At 42.3% G+C, this 12,318-nt stretch overlaps 1 protein-coding gene across 1 annotated transcript in view; it reads right to left on the reverse strand.

Moving 5' to 3' along the window:
* The window catches only part of TNKS (tankyrase), a 143,576-nt gene that overhangs the window by 108,402 nt on the left and 22,856 nt on the right, over nt 1-12,318 (reverse strand). The window contains exon 3 of the mRNA XM_074589629.1: nt 369-464. Coding sequence (XP_074445730.1) covers nt 369-464 — 96 coding nt within the window. The remainder of the gene's footprint in view (nt 1-368; nt 465-12,318) is intronic.

The following is a 12,318-nucleotide window of genomic DNA, read 5'->3' on the forward strand; positions in this document are numbered from 1 at the left end:
CTTGCTAGCTCAACAGTGAAGGTCTTAAAACAATTGACCTGATTTTTTTCTTGCCTTTTTGCAGGGGTTGGGGGCTTCTATTCAATCTGCATATTGGGTAGCAATTACAAAGAAAAAAAACATAGAAACAGTGAATAATGAATGATGTTATAACAGAAAATTACAGCATTAGCATAAGTAGAATAAGCAAACTTATAGCAGCACCGCAGATTAATGACAGCTACATCAATATAAAATGTGGTAAAAGACAGTTTTAAAATGGTCTTACACAACAGAAAATCCAAAACGGCAGAAGGCTCCTATGATGCTGAACTTATACACACAAAATGAACTACAGGTAATGCTGCTGAGAGATGTATGCATCTTACCTGTGAGTACAGCTTTTGCTGAAGGGTCTGCCAGATCCAGCGCAGATTTCCCATCGGTGTTCCGAATGTTTGGATCAGCTCCGTGCTGCAGCAGCACTGTGCAGGGAAAGCAGAAACAGTATCTTACCTCAGGGATACACAGATTATTTACTGTTAAGTGTCTCCTCGGCATGATGTAGGCATAAACACACATTGCACAGTTTTCTTTATTTTTCCTTCTGTTTTTTCTTCTCTTTTTTTTTCCCCCTCTCTCTCTGTTTTGGTTTTTTGTTTTTGTTTTTTTTTTTCCCCTTTCTTTTTTTTTTTTGGTTAAGCACTGCAGCAAAGGATCTTCTCTGGAGTAAGGCTAAGTTGGCAAGTTAAGATATAGTAAGATCACATGACTTCCCATGATAAACATGAGCCCTGAATTTCTTGCAATGCTCAGTTTTGGGCTCCTGACAGCTAGCTGGGAAGCCGTGCATTCACTGACTCACACTGGGAAATCTGCTGTGGAACCTGCTCCTGCCTTTACTAGCACTACTGCTGCTTGTTACCACTCCTGTTCCCTTTCCTGCTGAACATCCTAAGTCATCCCGCCTCTGTAAATCAGTAATACTCCAGCCTTTCCGTGGCTGCTCACTTGCGCACAATATCTTAAGAAACAGCATACCGGCTTGCCTTCAAGAAGTGTAACAAATAGGGTAAGATGTGCAACCTGGTACCCTGCAGTCTGGACTATTATTCTCACTGGTATTTCTTTTCCCTACTAAACCTATTAACACATAAAAATTTCAAGTACTTAAAATACTTAGATGCAATATGCAACCATATGGCTAGGAAGGCATTGATACAGTAAATTAAAATCTAGAAAAGCTCATAAGAAAAAAAAGGAAAACACCATTTCACCTATAAACTCTTTTGATCAGAAACAACAGCATAACAACATAATTCAGACCACCCCTTCTCAAGATCAAGGCATTTTCTACTGAATTAGAAAACAAAGTCCACAGCAACATTAGCGGTCTCATAAAAAGGGCCTCGATTCTCCGTTTCCCCAAATGTTGTACAAAACAAGCATAACATACTACAAATTCAGGGTGACAGTTACACAATTACTTTGCACCTGTATACAGAGGTGCAGTATACAGACAGTATACAGAGGTGCAGAGACTCAATCTCAAGGAAACATGTAATAAAAAGCAGACAACATTTATCGTTGCTCATGTAAATGTGTCTGTTGAGACATAGCTGGACTGAACGAGCCAAGACAAAGAGACACTTGCAAACACTTTTTGTAACTAAGGATGCAAAACCACTTCATAGACAGGATTTACAAGGAAAAAAACATAACCCAATCCAGAACAAAAGTAATTACCAATATTATATTACATATATCACTTTAAGGGCAAAAGCCTTTTCAGAAACATACTTTTTTCTAGATTAAAAATTTAACAGATACTATTGTTTTTATTCAAACCTCTTTTCATATACAATCCTGACTTTAAATGCTTTTAACATTGCCAAATTTCATATATTTCTGCTTACAGGATGTTATGCTACATGCTTGCCCTAAGCTGAACATTTGCTGAAATTTGGTGCTTTGATGAAGTAAATTGACTAAATGTATTCTTTGCCAAGAAGGTGCAATTGGCCCATGTTTTTGAAACAAGATTCAAGTAGGCAGATTGGGCTTTTCCTAGGAGGTTTTTTTTTTGGTGATGGATTGTTTGTTTTTTCCCCCCCATATCAAGACGCAGACACCAAAATGGAAAAAAAAATAATTCAGCTAGCACGTGCTCACCGAAGCTTGTTAAGATCTAGCACCTACGTTTCTGAAGATGCCATCTGTGCCATACACACTACCACCCCCTTAGAGATCTTACTCACGGGTATGTTTGACTGTGAGCCAGCCTCACAAGCCAGTTGAGCATACTCCAGCAGGGAGGTAGTGAACGGGACTTTTTGCAGATTTTTTAAAACATAGTAGGCAGTAAACAAAGTAAGCACGGAGAGACACATTCAGTATGTTCCATCTCTATTCTCTTGGATCCTGCTAGTGAATCTATATTCTGGAAGACAGGGAAGCCATTTGTCCCAAAAGGCATCAGGGTAAGAGCAGGACACCAAAAGAGGGAACCAGCAACTAAGTGTCTATCAAGAGAAAGCAGGCAGTACAAAACAATGAAACGGCACACACTGGATGGGAAGACAGTGAAGGATTCACATGGCAAAAAGCCTGAGACAAAGAGCTAGGGGAGAGAACTGAACAAGAAGATGTGGCAAGGGAAAAGAGATAATAGCGCAGGGAAAAAGTCCAGGAAGAAAGACCAGAAAAGAGGAACGACTGGGATTTGACCAGAGTTTGGAGGTTTGGACCAGCACGTGAAGCCAACCTGAGGCAGGTTACAGTGCAAGAAAACTGACTTTGAAAAATGAGAGGTAACAGGTGTAGAGATGTCAAAGGGATCTGTAACTGGCCAAGACACATACTAAAATAGAAGAACCCATTTTTCGAGTGTCTTAATTCTTCAGCAATTCTCGTGCAAACCAATCAAGAACACTGCTCTGCTACTTCTGCTGGCACACGCAGAAGATGACAACACGGTATCCTTTCAGCTCCTCTTCTGGCTAAAATGACAAAGGATTATGCAGTGTATCTCACCTGTTCAGTCATGCTAATGAACCACAAAGTTCTGGCACAGCTTGCAAAAAATTTCTGTGTCAGGTTTTTGGGTGTTTTTTTTAAAAAAAAACCTAGGGAAATACATTAAAAATTCACTAACAGTGCTTAAGGTGGTTGCCTGCAAAAACCCTCAATTAGTGACTGCCTGTGGAACACGCATTCGAAGAGGCCAAGCTAGGTTCAGGAAAAGAACCTGTCAGAACTCAATTGCTGTAACCCATAAGACTTAACCTTCTTGTCTCTGCAATCACTCATTCCACTCATCATAACCCTTTCAGCCCCTCCAACAGCCAAGGGTATGGTCCTGCAGACAGCCCCCTTATTCGGTCCTCCAGACAGAGATCTACTCTATGAAACGAATACACTAGCACCTTGGGAGAAGCAGCCAGTGATATAGATACAGGCTGTATTAGAATGCAGATGAATAAAGGAAGCAAATTCAGGTCACAAAGGCAATCTTATTCTTACATTTCCTCTATTGACTATTTGATTCTATCCTCTCCATATTTTTTTAGTACATAATCTCACAAAAAGATATCCAAGTGAGCAATGTTGTCATCAACATGAATTAACAAAAGAAATCCAGCATTTGATGTTTAGCCTATTGGTGTAATGCAGCTGTACTTTTATATCCGGCAAACCACAGGTAGCTTCTAATTGAATGTTCTCCTGCTTGTTCAAAACCTTTAACACTTTAGCCCAACACAAAATCTCTTCTAACTACAGGGTATTTGAGATCTAGACACAGCGTGTCTCTCTAAATTTCCTTTTCAATGCACCAGGGATGTGTAAAAATGTCAAGACAGATCTCCTGTTTGAGAAAAACATTCCCTTTATAATGAAAAACAACAGAACAAGCCATTCCAGCTAACTGTAGCTATTTTGGATTTCAAACGCTGCACAGCGCTGCACAGAGGATGGGTTGAGTAGCCTGAAAAGGAAATGTGGCAACAGTTTCTATCAAGAGACTGCTGTTAACAGGCAAGCGTAAGGATGGTGTGCACACATATTCACTCCTAGAACCTTGTTAATTAACATATTTTGATATGCTGGTTTATTTCCTCTGGACAGTGGGGACATTGAGGTGTAGTATTTTTCTGTACTGCAGGCAGAGCCCATCATAATCTAGAAGTACCATTACTCGGCTACCCCTGCCTTTCACACAGACCATATTTACAGTGTAAAGAAGTTCTTTTAATTGAATCTTCATGTTGTGTATGAACATCAAAGTCCTGTAAGCTTAACTATAGAGCAAACATGGACTGTGCTTTGTACAGAATTGTATTTTTACCCTCACTGCAACTGATACAATACAAAAGTTTCTCATCTTCACATACCATCTGAAATGCTTTATTTAATTACACTGCTATTATACCAGACCAGTATAGAGATAAGAAAGGCCACATTCTTCCCACCAAATAAAAAAGTTATGGTATTGCATAGAGCATGAACTACAACCACTAATCATTTCAGATTACTGCCAACTTCCTACAGCAGGATGAATCCTAAAATTAAACACTTGGCCCACAGCCTCCTGGCATAGATATTTTGAACTGTGAAGCTAACCAACACTACCTCATTTGGCCGTCAAATTACAAACCCACCAAGAACAAACATTTTTACTTTTGGCAGTTTCAGCCTTCACATTTTCACCAGCAGAGCATGGCAAAAACTTCCCTGGTAACTATACAGCAACAAGGGAGAACTAAGATTTATTAGAAGAAAAAAAATATTTTTTTTGAGTTTGTCTACATGCAAGCCATCACCCAAGTACTTAGCCCTTCCTCTTTCATACCGCCTCAATTAAAAGTGCGCCAAAGGAAAACATTTTTGATTGAAAGACAGAAATACAATGGGAATAGAATGGGAATAAAAATCAATTTGGGTATCCCAATATTAGGCATGATAAAGATCAGAATATTTCTGTTACAGTTTGTCTAGGTCAAACATCTGCAAGCTTCCTGAGCATAGTTACAGGAATGCTGATGGAAAAGTTCACATTTGATTTCAAATCGGATGCATGTAAGTACAAAAAGAGACACATCCAAACCTTTGACTGTTGAGTGAAAAATGCAAAAACAACAGGCAGACCTTCCAGAAGTATCTGTACTTAAAGCTGTCTACTGCTTTTGATTACATTTCCAGAGTCTTCAGTTCCTCACAGCTCTACCACTACCTCCTCCCTTGCCACCAGTTCTTTTATCTCTGTCCCACAGCCTTGTGCTTGCAGTCCCTTCCAGCTACCCCAGCAATAGTATATGTCTTTTCTTCACCCTTTTCAACTTCACCTTCTGAAGGTCACCTCCAAAGGTCCTTTCCAAACCATATTACTGTAGCTTTATCTACTTTCTCCCAAAGTATCAAGGTACAGAGAAAACAGCCTAAGAAAAAGCCCTCCTTTTGACTCACAACATAAACACTATCTTCATCTCGCTAAAGGATACCTTTAAAGCTGGCCAGTCTCTCACTAACCTTAGGTCCCAGGAATACACACACCTCAGTTCTAGTCCCATGCAGGACACGTTTCCAAGTTATACCAGACAAAAAATATAAAGTGCTCATTTACTTCCACATTCCGAAAACATCTAGACAACACCCATCCCTGGAGGTGTTCAAGGCCAGGCTGGATGGGGCTTTGAGTAACCTGGTCTGGTGGAAGGTGTCCCTGCCCATGGCAGGGGGGATGGAACTAGTTGATCTTTAAGGTCTCTTTTGACCCAAACCATTCTATGATTCTATGAACACAGTGGAATCCAAAGTAGTATTTTTTTTTCCAGCCAATGCTATATGCATCTTCTCCCCCTACTACTTCTACACGTAAATCAAACCACTAAGGTTTTGAGCATCTTCTCATGTTACAAGAACAACAATTTCTTGCCTAGAAATTACACTTCTGTGATTAAGATCTAATAATCCTATGTTGGCAAGTTAGCAGATATATAAGCCTTTTTGCAAAATGATCCCATATAACTAAAGTCGTAGCACCCCACTCTTTGCTTCAAAAAGTTGAACATGAGATACAGCTAATAAGATTAACCCCCCCAACCGTATCACTGATCAAGTTCCATCTCTGTGAAGAATCCCAGTCTTGGCTCCATGATTAAGAAAAAGGCTATATTGCCCAGCCATTGGAATTACAAGGTGAAAACATGAGAGGCAGTATCACTACAGAGGCTGCACACAGGTCTAAAGGATTGGGTATCACTACTTGACCCACTGACATCCACGGCCTCAAACGCCACTGCCAGCTCAGCTAAGAGGAGCTAGAAAAAAAAGGAGAGGAGCAGGTCCTGTGCTGCTGACTGCCCCTCTATAGTGAAAGCCATCAAAGCTGAACCAAGAGATTACAGAGCAGAGAGGCTAAGCACGCTGGAGGATTTAGTCTGGAGTCAGGGTAGGTTAGAGGTGATAACCAGGCATATGTGGGAGCACTGCGGGTGGTTTATTGGTAAGAAATGATAACCAGGTGGCAGATCAGGGACAGAAAGATAGGAATGCATTTGGTAGAAGAAACAGACACAAACATAAAAGAGCACGCAGAAGCAGCGAGAAGAAAGAAAAAAGGCAGGGTGAGCAGCTAAACCCTAAGGGACTTCAGGAAGAAATACAAAAATCTCCATTGGTGCAGGTAGGACAACTAAGGAAGAGTTGCAGAAGACTGGATTTCCAGCAACAAAAGTGCCTGCAAACAGTTAATTGCTGAAGACTTCCAAGCCCTGCATTACCACAACTGCTTTGCAGGGCTTTATTGCTCAGATGGCAGGCTGGAGTGGACTCTTCCAGGCTGAGCGCTGCTTTTTCTGAGGCAGAGGCTAAGGACCTCACTAAGATGAGAAATTATGTCCAGCTAGTCCCAACACCCCTGCGACAAACGGGCCGTGCAGAACAGTGCTTAGCTTGAAGGGGAGAAGGGAGGGTGCAAATACCAAGCTCCAGGGGAACAAGGAGCATCTCTAGTAGGATGAGAATAGACAACACTTAAGTCAAAGAGCAGAAGAGCATGCAGTCTCTATTCCCCCTCCCGATTAAAAAAAAAAAAAAAAAAATCATTGAAGAACTGCAAAGAATTGTAAAGCTGCTCTCCCCTCCCCCCCTGCCGCAAACCAGCACTATCACAGGCTACAGTTTCACCTAGACCAGGCTGCCAGAATCACCATCCCCAGCTCTATGTTGCCCCACCTTGCTTTGGGTGTCTGCAAACATTTGGTTAGGCAACAAGGCAGATTAGAAAACTGATCACTTGCCCAATCTAGTTCATCATGGAACGGCATGACATGCTCTGTCTGGCACAAAAAAGGACAGTATAGGGCTCTGGGGAGACCTTATAGCGGCCTTCCAGTAGCTGAAGGGGGCCTATAGGAAAGCTGGGGAGGGGCTGTTTGCAAGGGCATGTAGTGATAGGACAAGGGGTAATGGTTTTAAACTAGAGCAGGGTAGGTTTAGATTAGACATTAGGAAGAAGTTCTTTACAATGAGGGTGGTGAGACACTGGAACAGGTTGCCCAGAGAGGTGGTAGTGGCCCCATCCCTGGAGACATTCAAAGCCAGGCTTGATGATGCTCTGAGCAACCTCATCTAGTTAAAAAGATGTCCCTGCTTACTGCAGGGGGGTTGGACTAGATGACCTTTAAAGGTCCCGTCCAACCCAACACATTCTATGATTCTATGACATGTATCAGTGACAGCAGTTGAAAAGGACCGTTTTGTTGTTCTAGTTAAGACTACAGCTAACATTACCAGCCAAAGTCCTGGTGAGTCAATGTGGGCTCCAAGCACTTCCCATCATTTTGCCTTCCCTACTCCCCTTGTTGAGGGCATCCCAGTTTCCCATTACCCCAGACAACGGTTTTAGTCCCAATGAACCAGCATGTTGCTTTTGTTCTTTGTTGGGGCCAGACAGAGCAAGAAACAAATATGCCGACTGCAGTAGTATGAAGTAGATGAACAGAAGCTTATAAAAGCAACACTAGGCCCCACTATGCTGAAACAAAAAAATTGTAAAGAGAATTAGAACAGTGGTCTCCAACAGCATAGGCAGAAATGAGAGTTTCGACAGCAGGAGAAAGCAGCATACAAGTAGCAGGGGAAAGTGATGGAGTTTTGAACAACAGAGAAAAGCCAGGGACTGCTGATATATTAGGAACCAAGAGGGAAATACCTATGAAATGCCTCAAAGGAATTAGGGCACGTTCCTCTAAAAAGGTGACACAGTCAATGAGCCAACTGAAGTGACTCTATACCAATGCACGCAGCAGGGGTAGCAAACAGGAGCTGGAAACCACTGTGCAGCTAGAAAGCTACAATCTAATCACTATCATTGAAACATGATGGGAAGGCTCACACAACTGGAGTACTGCAATTTATGGCTAGAAACTATTCAGAAAGGACAGGCAAGGAAGGAGAAGCAGGCGGTTGCGCCCTCTGTAAAAAAAAAAAAAAGATTGACTCCATAGAGCTGCCTTCGAAAAACAGCAATGAACAAGTTGAGAGCTTATTGGTAAAAATTAGGGGCCAAGCCAACAAAGGCAACCTCGCAGTTGGTGTTTACTACAGGCTGCTCAACTAAGGGAAACTTGTTGATGAAGAGTTTTTACTTCAACTACAGGAGGCATCGCACTCACAGGCTCTGATCCTGCTGGGGGACTTCAGTCACCCCGACATCTGCTGGAAGAGCTGCACAGCAAGCTGTAAGCAGGCCAAGAGTCTCCTAGACTGCTTTGAGGATAATTTCTTAATCCAGGTGACAGAGAGCACAGCCAGAGGAATAGCATTACTGGACCCATTGCCTACCAACACAGATGAACTAATTAGGAGTGTCACAGTTGGTGGCAGCCTGAGCTGCAGTGGTCATGCCCTGATGGAACTCACAATCTTGAGGGATACAGGCCAGGTGAAGAATACAGTCAGGACTCTGAATTTTAGGAGAGCAAACTTTCAGTTGTTTAAGGAATTAATGGATAGAACCCCTTGGGAAACTGCCCTCAGCTCCTCAAAGGCTGGCAGCTCTTAAAGGACATTTTTCTTAAAGCACAAGAGCTTTCAATTCCCACATGGAAGAAATTAAACAAGGAAGGCAGGAGACAAGCTTGGCTAACAAAGGACCTTCTGGTCAAACTAAAGTGTAGGAAGGAACTGCATGGGCAATGGAACCAGGGACATGTATCCTGGGAAGAGTATAGGGATTCTGCCCCGGTATGTAGGAATGGAACTGGGAAAGCCAAGGCACAGCTGGAGCTGAATTTGGCACAGGATGCAAATAATAAGAATGGCTTCTACAGGAACATTGGCTAGAAAAGGAAGATTAAAGAAAACATACCTCCCCTTTATAAATAAGGCATGAGGACTACTGACAATCCATATGGAGAAGGCGGAGGTACTCAACAATTTTTTTGCCTCAGTTTGCCTCTCTTCCCACATCTCTCAAGCCCCTGAACCTCAAGGCAGGGACTGCAGAATGACACCACTCCCATTGTAAGCCAAGATCAGGTTCAAGACCACCTGAGGAAACTGAACATACATAAGTCCATAGGACTCAGCAAGTTGTATCTCAGGGTCCTGAGGGAATTGGCTGATTGAGAATGCCAAGCCATTCTCAATCATATTCAAAAAGTCATGGCAGTTGGGCGAATCCCGAGTGACTGGACAAAGGGAAACATCACACCCATTTTTAAACAGGGTAAAAAGGAGGGCTCTTAGAACTACCAACCAGTCAGCCTCACCTCCATGCCCAGCGAGGTCACGGAACAGATCCTCGTGGAAGACATGTCAAAACACATGGAATACAGGGAGCTGATTAGAGATGCTAAAGGCAAATCATGCCTGATTAATTTGGTAGCCTTTTACAATAGAATGATTGCATCAGTCAAATGAAAAGCTACAGATGTCATCTACCTGAACTTGTGGAAGGCTGGAACAGGTTGCCTAAAGAAGCTGTGGATGCCCCATCCCTGGAAGTGTTCAAGGTCAGGCTGGACAGGGCTTTGAGCAACCTGATCTAGTGAAAGCTATCCCTGCCCACGCCAGGGGAGTTGAACAACATCATCTCTAAAGGTCCCTTCCAACCCAAACCTTTTTATGATTGTAATTCTGCAGGCCAGGTCCTGGAGATACACAGTTTTAAAAACGATATGGACACATGGCCTTAAATTGTTGTTTCTATGTAAAAGAAAGCCACCTCTAGCAAAGAAGTGGTACTTTGGCCAAATGTGACTTAATCTAGATAAAATCATAGCACCTGCTTGCATGTTTCTATTACCTTGCCAGGAGACTATACATACAGACAGCTTGGAAGATGGTTTCTAGCAGAGGCACTTCTTGCTTCATGGCTCAAATGACCATTTGGTCCATCAGGGACAGACGACAGCCATATCAAACATCTCACTTTCTTGACACAGATCTGCTCTTTAAAAGGCAATTTCTCGTTTATTCATATGCTGCAGAACGTGCCTACAGTAACAGGATGCAACTACCAAATTCGGCAGAGACCCAGTAAAACACGAAATGGAAGTGCTTAGAGGTCAGACTTTCCTTCGACTTTGGTGAACAATTCACAGAAACAGGCTTCAAGGCAGCAATCAGAAATCATCAAAGCAGCAGCATGAACAAGGTCTCCCAGTACCAACTTTTTTTCGTTTGAGTGGAGAAAAAGCATCTAGACAAAAAGAGTGTTACGAAGCATCACTTTAAGAGGACTTTATCCTATTTTCATGCAAGCTCTAAATTTTCATAAAGACTCTTCTGTCTCAGCCTTCTCATTGTTTTCACCAGAAGCGATTTTAGACTTTGCTCACTGACGTTTCAACCTCTTAGCAAGACAGCCTTATTCCTGGTCTGTATATACATACCATAAACCTCACTTCCCAATGCACTGCACAATACTTCAATGTATTCTAGAATTAAGTTTGCACTAGGTGTTCCAGAGATCAGATTTCTCTAATCAATGTAGGGCAGGGGAAAAGGATCTGAACCAGACAACCAAAACAACAAGCGCTATCGCAACAGTCAGAGCTCTTCCAGCAGGGCAAGAAGATACCTTTTTAAAAGGCTCCCTCCTCCCTCAGTGACTGCCCACAACTGTTTCCCCATAAGTAGGTGCATCTTAATTATGATTAAGTTTTCTGTATGTAGGAAGCACTACAAAATCACTCCCTGGTATGCCAGTTCTGCCTACCAGTGATTAAATACGCATAGGGAGAGAGAACAAGCAGAAAGTTCCAGAGGGTGTAGGCAGCACAGCACGCTGATAATATCCTTCTGCCCTCAGAGAAAGAGCCAGAGCTGGTAGATTGCTCAGCCTACATGAACAGCAATTTAAAGCCTTGATGTGACCTGTTCTTAATGAAGTAAATATTCCTGTTTCCTTTTTTGGATGGAATACTTTTCAAGTTAAAATTTTCCATTTTAGCTAACAATGAGAAAACAAAGGTCTATGCAGATTATGTAGAATGCAGTCTTCCAGAGAACAACCTCAAAACCTTAGTGCCACTGCAGTTTTTTGTTTGTTCGGGGGTTTTTTTGCATCATGCAAGAGATGGCTCTGTCATTCCAGATCTCTCCTCCCCAAGCACACAATCCACACCAAAAGTTGTGTAGTGTAAAGGAGGCTTTGGGGCTTCCACGATGAAGCTGCAAAATGTAAGAACTCTAGAAGCTTCACTTAAGTTAAAAAAAACAACAACAAAAAACCCCACCAAAACCAAAAGAACCCGCATACCACCAAGAAAACCCAACAACCCAACACCCCCACCACAAACTTTCTTTGAGTTAACAAGCAGTAAGAGACAGTACACTAAGCACTTATTCAATCCCATTTATTTGCAGCCATTCCCATGCACTCCTTTTTCACAGAATCACAGAATGGTCGAGGTTGAAGGGACCTCTGTAGATCACCTGCAACAAACCCCCTGCTGAAGCTGGGCCACCTACAACCCAGGACTGTGTCCAGATGGCTTTTCAATATCTCCAAGAAAGGAGACTCCACAGCCTCTCTGGGCAACCTGTGCTGGTGACTGGTCACCCTCGCAGTAAGAAGTGTTTCCTGATGTTCAGAAGGAACCTCCCATGTTTCAGTTTGTGCCCATTTCACACAGGTGCTTAAAAATCACACGTAAGTGTGTTCAAGTAGTAGTCAGCTAGAACACATATGTTGTTAGTGTGCAAAATGGAATAGAAGACCCTTTAACCAAAAAAGCTTTAAAAAAACCAAACACCAAAAAACAACAAAACCTAAACATTTAAGCCCATTTTAGATGGTTGAGGCGTCACTATGCCACACCTAAATCATGC

The sequence above is a fragment of the Larus michahellis genome, chromosome 5 (assembly GCF_964199755.1).
Source record: "Larus michahellis chromosome 5, bLarMic1.1, whole genome shotgun sequence".
Classification (NCBI taxonomy): Eukaryota; Metazoa; Chordata; class Aves; order Charadriiformes; family Laridae; genus Larus; species Larus michahellis.